The sequence below is a fragment of the Takifugu rubripes genome, chromosome 3, assembly GCF_901000725.2.
Source record: "Takifugu rubripes chromosome 3, fTakRub1.2, whole genome shotgun sequence".
In the NCBI taxonomy this organism is placed as follows: Eukaryota; Metazoa; Chordata; class Actinopteri; order Tetraodontiformes; family Tetraodontidae; genus Takifugu; species Takifugu rubripes.
Window position 1 is genome coordinate 7,136,694 of NC_042287.1, and position 13,963 is coordinate 7,150,656.

At 48.8% G+C, this 13,963-nt stretch overlaps 2 protein-coding genes across 4 annotated transcripts; one reads left to right on the plus strand and one right to left on the minus strand.

Moving 5' to 3' along the window:
- Positions 1–385: 385 nt before the first annotated feature.
- On the plus strand, positions 386–4,240 carry ybx1 (Y box binding protein 1). 2 transcript variants are annotated; one of them, XM_003963142.3, is made up of 8 exons: positions 386–659; positions 2,188–2,251; positions 2,440–2,473; positions 2,558–2,647; positions 2,727–3,062; positions 3,368–3,462; positions 3,544–3,824; positions 3,901–4,240. In XM_003963142.3, the coding sequence occupies exons 1-7, from the start codon at positions 554–556 to the stop codon at positions 3,776–3,778; spliced, it is 960 nt and encodes a 319-aa protein (XP_003963191.1). In that variant the 5' UTR covers positions 386–553; the 3' UTR covers positions 3,779–3,824; positions 3,901–4,240. The 2 variants fall into 2 exon arrangements, with proteins under 2 accessions (XP_003963191.1, XP_003963190.1); XM_003963141.3 differs by having other exon boundaries at positions 388–659; positions 2,727–2,999.
- A 3-nt stretch (positions 4,241–4,243) lies between these two features.
- Positions 4,244–12,881, minus strand: arhgef16 (Rho guanine nucleotide exchange factor (GEF) 16). Of its 2 annotated transcripts, XM_011602397.2 has the most exons (16): positions 12,635–12,881; positions 12,391–12,448; positions 11,162–11,782; positions 10,960–11,011; positions 9,827–9,990; positions 9,295–9,351; positions 8,230–8,390; positions 7,368–7,520; positions 7,165–7,294; positions 6,985–7,059; positions 6,801–6,893; positions 6,565–6,716; positions 5,918–6,106; positions 5,490–5,560; positions 4,899–5,000; positions 4,244–4,824 (listed from the first exon to the last, which is right to left on the minus strand). In XM_011602397.2, the coding sequence occupies exons 3-16, from the start codon at positions 11,705–11,707 to the stop codon at positions 4,685–4,687; spliced, it is 2,085 nt and encodes a 694-aa protein (XP_011600699.1). In that variant the 5' UTR covers positions 11,708–11,782; positions 12,391–12,448; positions 12,635–12,881; the 3' UTR covers positions 4,244–4,684. The 2 variants fall into 2 exon arrangements, with proteins under 2 accessions (XP_011600699.1, XP_029689025.1); XM_029833165.1 differs by lacking the exon at positions 12,391–12,448.
- Between the last annotated feature and the right edge of the window lie 1,082 nt (positions 12,882–13,963).

Consider the following 13,963-nt stretch of genomic DNA (forward strand, 5'->3'; position numbering starts at 1 on the left):
GGGGAGCTTCTTTCGTAGTTTTAGCTTCTGTACACTTCCAACAACTTATTGGGTCAACAAAGACTGAACCGGCAGAGGAAATGCATTTTCCAATTTTACCATGACTTTATTTTCGCAAACATTTTAACACGTCAGTCACAGCAAACAATCAGATCAAATAATTCAACCACATAATGGGAAAGTTTGAGCACAAGAGGAGCGCAAGCGGTCAGTGTTCCATCAGTGTCAAGATGAACCGTCTGGCTTTGACATCACTCAGGGGCGGGGGCGGGAATTCTATTGACCGACATCTCAGCCAATAGGAAACCGAGTTGCCTCTTTTTCGCCACCAGTCACCGCCAATTGGGTGCGAGTAGGGCGGGCCTTAAACAGGAACCATATCTGGCTCGGCTCCTCGTTCTGCCCAGTTCGATCGGCAACGGGAGCGGAAAGAGGAAAGCAGAGAGCCCGAAGGCAGTAGCCCCCACCACCGCCGGCCCAGGTTACCATCTAGCACCGGGAAATATAGCAGAGAGCCGCCGCCGGCAGAAGCCATTAACAACCAGGAGTAACTATGAGCAGCGAGGCCGAGACACAACAAGCGCCGCAGCCTGCTGCCGATGAGGAGGGACCATCCAGCCCGGCAGCCGCAGCTTCTGCGGGGGATAAGAAGGTCATCGGTGAGGGAACTGGAAATGAGCTCGCTAGCTCGAATAGCTAAATGGGTTTAGGGATCCAGCAGAGGATCGATGGGGCGCTTGTGAACGTCGGAGTATTGAGCCCAATTGGTTTTTTTTCTCCGCTTTTGATTTAGCTACATTTCCCATACCGGAGAACTCCTCCGGTGGTGTGATTATACTTTAAAATTACTCTGAAATTTCGCGGTAAATAAATAAATAAAAGCGGCAAGTGTTATACGGAGGGTGACGCTTATAGAATACCTGCGTCGTTGCGGTTCAGGACTCGAGTCGAATGTAGCGTTTTGGCGTTGACTTGGTGCCACTAAGCGCCACCAAAGCGCAGCGATGCCGGCTGTCCGTCCACCCGCCGCGGCCGGGAAGTTGACACGCACCGTCTTTACCCACACGAGGGGAATTTACCAACGTGTAGGCAGTTGTGTCAAAGCGAGACGAAACGGCGATGTCAACGGTTGTCATTTGAAGATTGGAAGACAATTTCTTGTGGTTAGTTACACACAACGGGGTACACGATGTCCCCACTGGCCGAGTGTCTCAAGCCTACCAGCCAAGCTAACGCTGCCCGTCGGGCGTCTCTTTGTTCACACGACCGAGGCTGGATTCCAATTCAGACTCTTTATCTTTTCAAATCACTACCGCTCCTTGCGACCACACGTGTCGAAAGGCTCACAGGCAAACTTAACTTGGATCACGGTGTATTTGGCCGTTTCAACTCTAAATTTATTCGATATTTTAGGCTAATGCTAACACCGTGGCCTAACTATTCGAGGGGGTGTTAGCCTGCTGAGCTAGCGGTTGCTATTTACGTGGCTAAACAGGCCGTTCAAAATGTCCGCCGAACGGTTCGGCTGATTTCGGTCGCACGCTCTCAGTTTAGTCTCCAAAAGCTCGACAGCAACTATAAATTGTACAACAAAAGGCTACCAACCACATATTTCCCCCAATATATAATGGTTCCAGGCTACTGGCATTATTCCAACCACATGGTTGCGGCTCGGTTAGCTGCTATGCTAACACCGCTCCTCCTCGCTAAATTCTCCCGGCGCGACTCCACCACGTGTGAACGCTGGGTATTTAGCCTCCCGGCTCAAAATTGGGCAGAAGGTCAGGAGTAGATGATTGTAACAATTTTGTGGGTGGCCATCCGGCAATGTTTGTGAATTGTCTACCATCCCCCCACATGCCCGGGCCACTGGGAGCGGGTATTATCAATTCTGTAATCGGGTTGCTCAGACTCTGAGATCGGCATGTGATCTGCACTTCTGCACGTCTCACATGTGCAGCTGGTACATAGCACTCCAAAGCAAACTCTAAAAATGGGTGACAGTTGGAAGTTAAAAATAACTCTTGCATTACATGGGGCTCCTGTATTTTCTTCATGTGCTATTTGATCCCCTAAATGCCCCCATGGATCAAATGGATACTGCATTCCCCTTGACTCTTATCTTTATAGTGCCTCCCTGAAGTGTAGTATAACCCAGTTAAATGTGGTGCACTTGTCTCGTTGCAGCAACAAAAGTCTTGGGTACAGTCAAATGGTTCAACGTCAGGAATGGATATGGTTTTATCAACAGGTATGTGAAACCCCCCCTTCCCTTCCCCTAAGATTTAATCGCCATCTGTGTCTGGTCGTTTATTTCTAATCCTATTATAGTTTTGGTTTGCTCACCGTGCTGATAAGATGATTTCCCCACTGGTCTACATGTTTTCATTCTGTTAAGTGCTGGATGACGCTGGTGGTAATTGAGTTCATTTGTTTTAGGAATGACACAAAAGAAGATGTGTTTGTTCACCAGGTGAGTTGACTTTGTGGCCTCTTTTTGCTTCTGATAAGATTTCAAAGGTAAAATCTCAAAACCAATCTCCAATCTGATTTTTAGACGGCAATCAAGAAGAACAACCCCAGGAAGTACCTCCGTAGTGTAGGAGATGGAGAGACTGTAGAATTTGATGTTGTTGAGGGGGAGAAGGTGAGTGCGGCGGCAGTCTAACCAGTTCGGTTGCAGCTCAGTGTAAATTTATGGGATTCCCTTAACAAAATGTCTCCAGGGAGCAGAGGCGGCAAATGTTACCGGGCCAGGGGGGGTCGCAGTCCAGGGTAGCAAATACGCCGCAGACAGGAACCGCTACAGACGCTTTCCACGGCGGAGGGGCCCTCCTCGCGGTGGCGACTACCCAGAGAACTACCAGAGTGACGGGGAGGGTGAGCCAGGCAGCGGAGGCCACGACAAAAGCAGTGGGGGAGAGAACGCCCCTGAAGGAGACTCGCAGCAACAGCGCAGACCCACCTACCCCGGCAGACGGCGTTACCCTCCATATTTTGTACGTAGACGCTTCGGCCGCCGGCCCCCGTACACAAACGCACCACGTGGAGAGATGACTGAGGTACGCCGTCACACGGCTGCTATGCTGAAACAGGCACCCAGCACTCCCCGATTTAAACAAACCAAACCAAACTGCACTCTTAATATCTTAACGTGCTCGGCGGCGCTAAGTCCTCTCCTTTCTAACACTCCTGTGGTTCTGATCAACACCTGTGTATCGGGGGTCTGTCCAACATCCCAGCGTTGATGTCAAACAAACTGCTCACTTCTTTAGCGCGTAGAAAGCGCCGTCCCGTCGACGCCGTCACTGTTGGGCGTGGCTCAGGCCAAGTTGTGAGTGTCATTTGTTCTGCCCTCCATCTCCAGGGAGGCGAAGGTGACGACAACCAGGGAGGTCCAGAACAGGGCAACAGACCAGCAAGGCAGTACTACAGAGGCTTCCGACCAAGATTCAGACCCAGGTTCGTGTGTGGCGAGGGATCATTTGCCGCTGCCAGATCACGGGCGACGGCTCCTCTCCTAAACGATCGCTCTGCCTGCAGGGGCCCACCTCGTCCCAGACCGGTGAGGGACGGCGAGGAGGACAAGGAGAACCAGGGCGGCGAAGGTGGTCAGAACCAACAGCCACGCCAGCGGCGTTCCCGTCAGAACTACCGCCGCAGACGTCCACAGACTGGCGGCAAACCCGGCCCGGAGACCAAGGAGGCCAAGACAGGAGGTGACCCATCCGCAGAGAAAACGTCCGCTCCCGAGGCCCAGCAGGGTGGGGCTGAGTAGGGAGGAACCTGCCCGCCGGCACCTACCATCATTTACCATCGTCCGGGTGAGTCCGGCCGTGCCGCTCAGCTCTTCGTGTGACGCAGGCGGGCAACGTCCTCAACTCTTTTCTTTCTCCGCAGTTTTTTTGTCAACAAGAAGAAACATCAAACAAGATCTGAGCAATAAAGATTTGACTTGACGACGTCACGAGCTTGCACCATGCATTTGACCAGATTACCACCAATTGCCTGCAGAATCTATGCAGACTTGTTTCTTTTCCATTATTTTTATGTGACAGCTACAAAACATTTTGGGGAAACAGCAAATGTTTTTCTAAATCTGTTTTAAGTTTTTACACCAAATGGTTTTTAAGAAAATAAGAAATTTGATATCTGGTCAGTTTGACATTTTTAAATAACTTTTTATGTATTCAAACATTTTAACAAAATGCAAGCTAAAATAAAAGTTCAGAAACCAGAATTGTCTTGAGTTTTTCCTATCGGTTTATTAGACATTTTACCAACACAATTTTACTGTCTGAGTTGGGTGTGTTGCCCTGAATTGGGTCCTTTTTAAAGCTACAGCATCAGGCTGTGACTTTATGCCTGTTTACTTGGCACAGACTCATTCTAAGCTGTTTACACCAGCAATACATTATTAGGTTTTGTTAAAAGTGGACATAACATTAAACAACACTTTTAAAACTACATTTACATGTTGACTATAAAATTATTCAAGTGAAGTTAAATCGTCCAGACGGGGAGACCTTTAACAGTTACCTTCGACTGCCATGAACACGTCTTGGTCGGCCTTTCCACAGACCCCTGTGCTGGTTCTGGCCTTCCTACTCGTGGACTCCCCCCACCCCCCCCATCCACCAGGCGATGGGTCTCGTCTCCTCCCTCGGTGAAGATGGACGCTCTTTCAAACGTTGGTCTCTTTGCGCAGGCGCTTCATGCGCTGCACGTTGTTTTGGATGGCAGCGGGGTTGGTGATCTCTGTGGCACAGCTGGCAGGAAACCAGCCCCGTTCTCCATCTCTCATTCTCTCGCCATAGCACCACTCTGGGAGGAGAACAGTACAGAACACCTCAGTGGTGGTAGGTCTGGAAGTGGGGGGGCAGTTTGTAGAGCCTCACCTTCCTCCTTCTGAAGGACAATGACCAGCTCAGCCTGCTGGAGGCTCAGCTCATCCTGGTTCTTGGGCATGTAGGCCTTGGTGGCTTCATACTGAGGCAGACCTGAAACACCAAAATGTCCAAACTACTTTAAAACTGGACATGCCATCATGTGACAGCCACTCAACACCCCTCCATATTGTTCTAAAAGACTGAGGAGCACCACTTGATATTCAGGGGCTCATCTTCCACTACAGGCTCACTCATCCCTACAGTATGAATGTTGGAATTCTCTTAATTGGCTGAAAGTTCCGTTGTTTGGAGCTACAGCACAAATAAATAGGGGGGAAACAGCGTAATGTGAGTAAAGAAGGTCATGATCACGGTTTTAGCTGCAACCAAATGGATTTCTAACAAACAAATATAATTCACCTGAGATCAGTAATAACGGAGAGTAAACGCTCTGGACCGTCACTGCAGCATTTGCACAGGTTAGCAAACCAACTCCACCGTTTTTATTCACTAACGTGTGGGTGACGAGGGCCATCTGGCCTTTAAGTGAGCGTCGATTATCCGGACCCACTCCCTCGGTAAACAAGCACATGAACCTACCAGTCGTGGGGGTGGAGACGTCTGTCTCCTTGTGTTCTCTGAGAGCCACGATCCAACGAGCCCGATCCGCCCTGATATGAGAGGGAAAACAGCGCGCACGGTTGTGACTTTCTCTCATTTAAACCCAAACTGTTGGAACGTTTTAAAATACTGTAGCTATTACACTTCGCTCGCTAGAGGGCGCCACTGACCCTCAGTTGTGGTTAACAGGAGCTTTTTCTATGAAATTTTTATTCCCCACGTAACTAACTTTAAGGTGATTATTTACAACAGTTTAGATGACTAAAATTGATAATACAACACTTTTTCCAGCTAATTTCAATTCCCAGCTATTTTTGTCCACAGAGTCATTGAGTCTCATTTAAATATTCTTTGAATACTCCCCAGATATGGACATACTGAGCTAGTCTTTGGAATCAGTTCTGTACCTGGACTCAGCAACAAGGCACATCTGCTCCGTTCTCCCCTCGCTGTTCCTGCTCATCAGGAGTCTGAAGGACAGATAATAGTGGGAGCTGTTCTTAGCAGGTGAAGATGTCCGTCCTTCTGCATCCTCCCCACACTCCACCTCCACGTTCTCCAGAGTGGCGTAGTCCATCACCACAAAGCTCTCCTCGCTGGGCACACAAACATTGACCCTCAGATGATCTTTGACACATCAACATTTATAAAAATGATGACATTGTTTTAATGATCAGCCAATCAGCCAGCATGGGTGACATTGTTTTTCTCCAGTGTCGTGTGCAGCCGATTCCTGTGTGCTGACACTGTTTGGTTTCTCCCTAGTTAAAACAGAAAAGGATCCTCTTGGGCTGACATGCTGAATTCAAGATTGAAGAATCTCAAGTATGCACGCACCACATGCACAATCCTTCCTTCCCCTGTCCCTGTTCCCTCCTCTTCTATCTGCCAGCAGCTGGACCTCCTCAGTATTCACAACTCAGCAGGAAAAGTGCATAAACATGTTCCCAGAGGTCCTCAGAATTCCTCTCCAACAGCACCAATTTCAATCACGTGCCCTGCTTTTCCCTCTCTTACTGGGGTCGTACGGATAGAGTGTGTTTCATGTGCTGACCTTTTCTTCTTGGTGATGATCAGAACATCATTGAAGAGAAACAGGTAGTAGCTCCTGTGGCTGAAAGCCCTCCAGATGCTGAGCTCTTCGGTGGAGACGGCGAGCTCGCCGCACTTCTTCAGCCACCGGGACGATGACACCAGAGGAAAAGGCTGCAGAGACACGGTCAAGAGTTCATGTGTACCGCCCTGACCCAGCATCCCACCCAATACCTCTGAAGCCTGTTTGGGTCTTACCTTGATTTTCCCAAACTCCATCTGTTTCTGGATGGTGTACATCTGCTCAGTCCTCTCCATCCTCCTCGCTCCATCATTGCAACTATTGACCAGCTGTTGAGCCAATAACCACAGAGTCACATCTCTATTCCCCTGTTGCGCCACTAAAAAGTGCTTTTTTTTTTTCTCCTGTCACCGACTCTACCTTGCTCATGCCGTGCAGCGCCCACACGGCTGCAAAGTACTCGGCTGTTTTGTCCTTTGTTTTCTGGCATATCGTCTGTGACGAGAACAAGGACAGGAAACGTTTTCAGTAGAAGCGACATTCCGGCCCGGTTGACACGCTTGTGGAGTGATGGGGGCTGAGAAGCAAAGGTAAACCAACGTCCAGCAGCAGCGGCAGCCTGGTGACTCTCTGCATAGGGAGGATGAGGAAGGAGATCATGGGCAGGCCTCCGCATTCACTGCTGCCTTCGATTTGCTTCAGGGTCTCTTTGAAGGCAGTGTTGCTGGTCCTGGCAAAAGAACAGCTTCAGTTCATCCTGTCGTTTCACCAGAGAATATTTTCAAGGATACCGCGATACTGACAGCAGCTTCTGCAGCGTCCTCTGCTGGAACGTCTCATTGGAGCAATAAACGATGTAGGGTTCGAAATGATTGGAAGCATGGTTTTGAACGATGTCGCTAATGTCTCGTATGACTGGATTCTCGTAGTGACGCCTTTCCAGATCTTCAAAAAACCTAAAAAATTAAAGAGTTGGGGGGGGGGGGGGGGGGGATTGGTTGTCACACAACTTGCACATTCATGTTCATATGACAGGTCAGATATCCTAGCTAATGTAGCTACTGGGGCGGCAGAATCCAATAAACCAACAAGTTGAACAATGGATTATTTTAAGTATTGTAATGCTTGTACAGCCCCTGCTAAATGCCTTTCTGCCCCACCCTGCTCTTCTTTATTGTAAACAATGAAAAGTAAAATGACACCTGGAAAAAAACTGTCCCCCACAGATACTAGCGGACACAGAAACCCCCTCTGCCTTCTAGTTTCACTGATTTTGTTAGTCTGGCTGTTGAACTGGAGTCAGTTTCTTTCAAAAAGATGAAACCAGCAATGTGTGCAACTCAAATGCGGGCCTCTCACCCAAACCTGTGAATACCATTTAGAGCAGAGGCTGCAGAACCAGTTTGGCGAGCATGTTTCAACATGCCCAAAGCACTAATGCCAGGGGCCATGCTGTATCTGGCACACGGAGAGTTTACTCATGATGGAACACAACAAAATCTGGACAATAATTCAAAGAGGAACGACAACCAACAGTCTGCAAGAGGCAACAGTCGCAACACACATTTCAAAATTCACAATCGCGCCATCGATCTTTCTCTGATCCTCATTGGTCCACACACAAACAAAACAAGTCTGGTTTCTCTCTGGTTCTGGTTTCTGCACCTTTGGCTGATTTGGTGGATGACAGCGATGTTGGAGAAGAGATGATGATGCTCCGTGGTGGTCATGGTTTTCCTCAGAGCCTCGTTATTCTTGAAGTGCCGCACCAGGATGCCCAGGCTGTGCAGGTAGGAATGCTCCGACGTGATGATTTCAAAAATGGCCTGTCAAAGAGCGCAAAGATCAGCCTGAGGAGGAATCAGAATCTGTCACGTGTGCTTTTTAGTGTCACACTGCAGAGTCAAGTTCTTGGTAGGCAAATGAGACGGTGTGATGATGCATGTGTGAGTAAAAATAAAAAGAACCACAATGAGGAAGAATGGAGGGACATCTAGGCATGGGTCTAGATGAGTTTTACTCATTTATATGGAATCAACTGAAATATTTAGTAGAAATAGACATAGTTGATTCAAAAGGAACTCCCTATAATAGCAGACAAGTAGATTCTGAGCAGGACATGATTGAAGAGTGTGTATACTTGTTTTTACTGCGTATGCTGAAGTGGTGGCGTTAGATCAACTCCTCGTTTGTGACGATGACTCACATTTCAAAGTACAGAGGACCAAAGTGCAATAGATGAGTTACACCGTCAGCAGCACTTCCTGGAAATCTGAGACTCATTCTGATATTTCAGCGCGTGAACATCAGTGGGGAAGAGGAATGATCATCCTGGTGTCTCTGCAGACCCTCTAGCAAACAAGGGTTCAAATATTTGACTAAATTAAACTGACTGGGACGAGCAAACGAGCAAAACAGCAAGTCGAAGCACTTAAACACAGGCGGAACAGCGTCAGGGTGTGGCGTTGCTCCGGTGACTGGTGAACATAAGGTGGACCTTTGGTGTTGACAGAGGCTGTGTTGCTAAACTGGAAAAGAAACATTTCACAAGTGCCAGCATGTTCCACTACGGCATCCTTTATTTCCTACAAACATCACTCAAATAGTGAGCCGATGGGAAGTGCGTGGTGATGATGGTATCGTTTCCTTTGGCCACAAGCTCAACGTGCGGGCTTGAGAGTGAAGCACGAGCGGTTGCATGTAATCTTTGGCAGGTAGACGCATACGTACCTCCTGTCTCTTCCTCTCCTGTGGCGAGATCATGGTCAGGATGCCCGTTTCCTTCACCTTTGGAGAGACGAACAATAACTACTGTTACACCCGACCACCACACTCCTATTGTTAACACTGTATGTGCACTGACAGCTAATATAGAGCCTGAACGCACCACGCTATGGCAGTCAACCGCAGCTCGACAGCATTGACACAATGAGCTTGCTGTGGCTGTTGTGTGTAGGCTTGTTGACAGAAACAATTTCATTATTCTAAGTGTTTTCCACGCGCCTCTATCCCAGCGGCTAAGAGGATCCACGCCCGGCATTCGCTTTTCACAACAATATCCGGACAAAACCCAACACATGGTCCCAATTTCCTACTTTGCGCTGAGTTACAGTGTTGAATAGTGTCCAGAAAAATGTTCTGCACGATATTATGGTGGGAAATATTTGGATATTGGTGGTTATTTCACTTAAACAGACCTCTGTGTGACAGCATTTAAATAATCGGGTTATTGGCAAAAATAAAACCACTGTTAGAAGTCCACCTGTGGCAGCTGGCTCCAGGTGAGCTGGATAGGCCGGTAGCTCTTCACCACGATGGCCTGGTCCTCCACGGGAGCCTCCACCATCACAAAGTCATCCAGCAGCTCATCCTGGATGGTGGAGTTGAGCCCACGCTCACGGATCTCCTGGTAAAGGCGCGGCGTAGCTGGCAGATCAACAGAATTCAACGTCAGTAGCAGCCTCAGTGAGAACGGCAGCTTTATCTAAAAATAATGATTTTTTTTGGGGCATTTTGGTGTCAACAGAGTAAAAAGTCTCTCTGCAAATGTAGATTTAAGGAAACAGAGTATTATAGCCCGGCACTGTTTTATCATTCAAGGTCACGTATACATATAAGGTCAGGGGAATCTGGGGTTAATTATAGCCGTTCACTTTTTTTGCATACCAGAGTTGTAACCTATGTCGCACATGCTCCAATTACAGAACATGTTTCTGCTTGAAGTATCTGACAGATGGGGCTGAGGAAAAGTCAATGTTTGTGGGATAAGCAGACGTGTGGTACGTTTCTGGCTGAAGACATAAAATACTTTCCACGAATTGGTCTGGAAACGCAATGACATCTGTTTGAAAGAAGCCTGGGTCATACAGAGAGCTAAAAGGCCTATTTATGTTGAAGCTCATTTTCTAAAGTGTGTAAAAAATGATACCCAGTCATTGTGGGCCGCAATCCAGCCGGGTTTTCTGTCCTCCCAGGAAAGAGGGAACCCGGTGAAAGCCTTTTCTACCTGGTAGGTCAGAAAACCTGGCTGGATCGTGGCCCTTGGGGCCTGGGCTTCAGCACCCCTGGACTAAAGACTCCACACTGATTTCTTAACTGAAATACAACGCTGAGATCTGTGGTACTCGGTATAATTAGTTAAATAAATGCTGTCAGAGAGACCTGCCGATAAAAAACTTCTGAACCCAATAATTTACTATTCTGCTGGAAATGAAGCAAGATCCCATGTTTGGTCCTTTCCGTTGCCTGAAGGCACAGTTCCTCAACATGGACAAGGAGAGATGCATCAACATGTCCTAACCAGCATCTGACAGCATCAGTCGTTATTCCCAATCTACGAGCGATCGCACGGCCGGGCTTACGGCGGCAGACAGGCTGACACTTTAGTAAACATACCATCCTTGAAGGAGCCACGCTGGTTCTGGTTCCTCTTCCTCCCAAAGGTTCTCTGCAGAGGAAAACAGAAACGTAGCCACAGTTAAGCACGACGAGTCAGTAATACTGTGACACTCGTGAACTGGATTAGCCAACGTCTACGTATCCGTAAATGCTGCTTTTTAAGCGTTAGCGATCAAGGAGGTAGCTCGGATGATGCTACCTTGCGCCGGGGGCTGCGGCCTGGACTGGGACTGGGGGCTCTGCTTTCTTTGACAGGTTTCAACGTGGATGCGGATCCTTTTCCTCCTGCCATGGCTTCGATGTCCAAACTGGTCACAGCTGCTCTGTAGGACTTGTTCCTCCGGTTCCTTCTTAAAGCAAAACCGTCTCCATCGCTGTCGTAGTCCTCCCAGGACACATCCGAGCCCTGCGTTGAATGACGGGTCCGAGTGCTGGCGTGCTCTAGTCCAATCGGGAAGGTGACCACAGTCGTGTGGTGGCGGTGTTTAGGCCGGCTGGCCGCGGCTAGATTCTTAGGAATGAGCTGGTGGGTGCCGGTTTTAAGCGCGGCTGGACTCTGGGTGCTCAGAACCACCTGAGGCACCACAATCCTGTCTACTACATCTTCCTGCTGTGGTTCCTGCTGGGGGGAACCTGGGTAGCAGTCGTCCTCTGGCTCGGATATGTGGAGAACTGTGGAGAAGTGGCTCTCCAGAATGAGAGGGGCCTCGTCGCCCAACCGGCTGTCTGACTGTCCCTGGGACATGACGACCCCTCCCTGACACCTCAGGCCAGTGTGGCGAGCGCTTTAGGACCTAAACAGTTGGTGGCATCTGAAAGACTACAAGCAGAAAACACAACCGATGAACACTTTTAACAGGGCTCGTGTGAGCACCCCCCCCCCCCCCCCCCAGTTCATTTCATGTAAAAAGAGATATTAAAGATCAAAGATGTCAAAGAAGCAGCGCAATACTATATTTGCAAGTACGAATCAATGAGGGCGAAAAGCAAAAGACAATAGAACGCATTACTGAAATTGGTGTCAAGAGAGAAACCAAATACACAATTTACACACACAAGGAAGTGATTAAAAGTTCAGTATCTTGCTCCAGGTCACCGAGGGCACTGACAGCGTGTCACAGGAGTAGCCACTCGGGACCAGGACCCAACCAGAACATGAAAACGCTACAGTCGGCTCCACGGTGGGACCTGACCCACAACTGTGTTGTTGCACGCAGGATTCACGCAGGGAAAGAAGTACTGGGTCCTAAAGAGAACCCAAACATAAGCTGCATGTGACTAAAATGTAACGTTCTACACGACCCTTAAATACCTCTGGTGACCTATGGTGGGGCTCCTATGTATAATGTGTGCGTGTGCGTGTGTGTGTGAGAGAGAGAGACTACAAGAAAATAAATCCAAACATTTTCTGTCAATAAATCCTCTTACCTGGACGCACATTTACTGTCACGTCAGCTCGTTATGAAGCCTAAACACCTTAATGCAGCTGAAACAACAACAACAATTAAGTTAGAAGCGACAGGTTGCAAAACTGAACTTTCACAGGGGAAACTTGTCTCGGAGAGACGGATTAGGGTGGGAGCGAACATGTCGGCCTCGCTCTCGCATTCCCATGGTGGGAAAGAGCCAGGCGACACCCGGGAACGGCGCAGGGAGCAGCCGCCTCGCTTACCTGGGCGCGGTGAAGCCCTGCACGCACGACCGCCTCCGTCCTGGATGGCAACGCGGCGACGAGAGCTGCGGCTGAGCGGCTGAGCGGGCTGGCAGCGGCGGGACTCCTCCGGAACGCAGCTCCGTCACATATTGCTCTGCCTCGCGCGCTCACTTCCTCCTCGTCTCGCGGTCGCCCATTAAGCGCCTACGTCACCACAGGTGAGCGTCGAACCCGAACCCGAACCCTGACCGCGAAACTGAAACAGGCAACGACCGCCGGGCCAGAGAGGAGTGTCTGAAATGGAGGTAATTAAAGTGTAAATTCTGGGAGGCTGGGAAACATGTCAAATAAAGCCAGCCCAGGTTCGGGTGCCCCCCCCCCAGTGTCCACCGGGTTGGTGTTCATCTTTGGATGTAACAGTAAAATATATTCATATATTGTGAATTATTAATTTCTCTATCAGTCAAACTGAAAGAAACCCCATCTGGACTCGAAACAGCTTGGGGATTATCGCCCCCTGGTGACCAAACAGAACAGCTGCAGCTGTCAATCTACTGTCTGGCTTTATTTACACCTGCATGAACTCCATCCATCCATCCACCCATCCATCCATCCATCCATCCATCCATCCATCCATCCATCCATCCATCCATCCATCCATCCATCCATCCCTGTATCCTTCAATGCATCCATCCATCCATCCATGCAACCATCCATGTATCCATCCATCCATCCATCCACCCATCCATCCATCCACCCATCCATCCATCCATCCATCCATCCATCCATCCATCCATCCATCCATCCATCCATCCATCCCTGTATCCTTCAATGCATCCATCCATGCATCCATCCATGTATCCATCCATCCATCCATCCATCCATCCACCCATCCATCCATCCATCCATCCACCCATCCATCCATCCATCCATCCATCCACCCATCCATCCATCCATCCATCCATCCATCCATCCATCCATCCATCCATCCACCCATCCATCCATCCACCCATCCATCCATCCATCCATCCATCCATCCATCCATCCATCCACCCATCCATCCATCCATCCATCCATCCATCCATCCAGCACATAAATATTAATAATGTGTAATCGGATCAGCATTTTTAGCCTTCATTAATAAATCTCACACACACTTTAAACTTTGAATTCAGCTTAGACCTTTCCTCTTCTACGCTGCAGTCCTGAGCACATCAGTTCCTGTTTTACCTGTTTGCCATCAAACGAAGCTTTGCTGTCCATTAAAAATCTTTCTGAAGTTTGGTATTCTGCCATGTCACCACCTTGATCTCAGCACGGTATCTTTGCACCAGGTTATGATATATA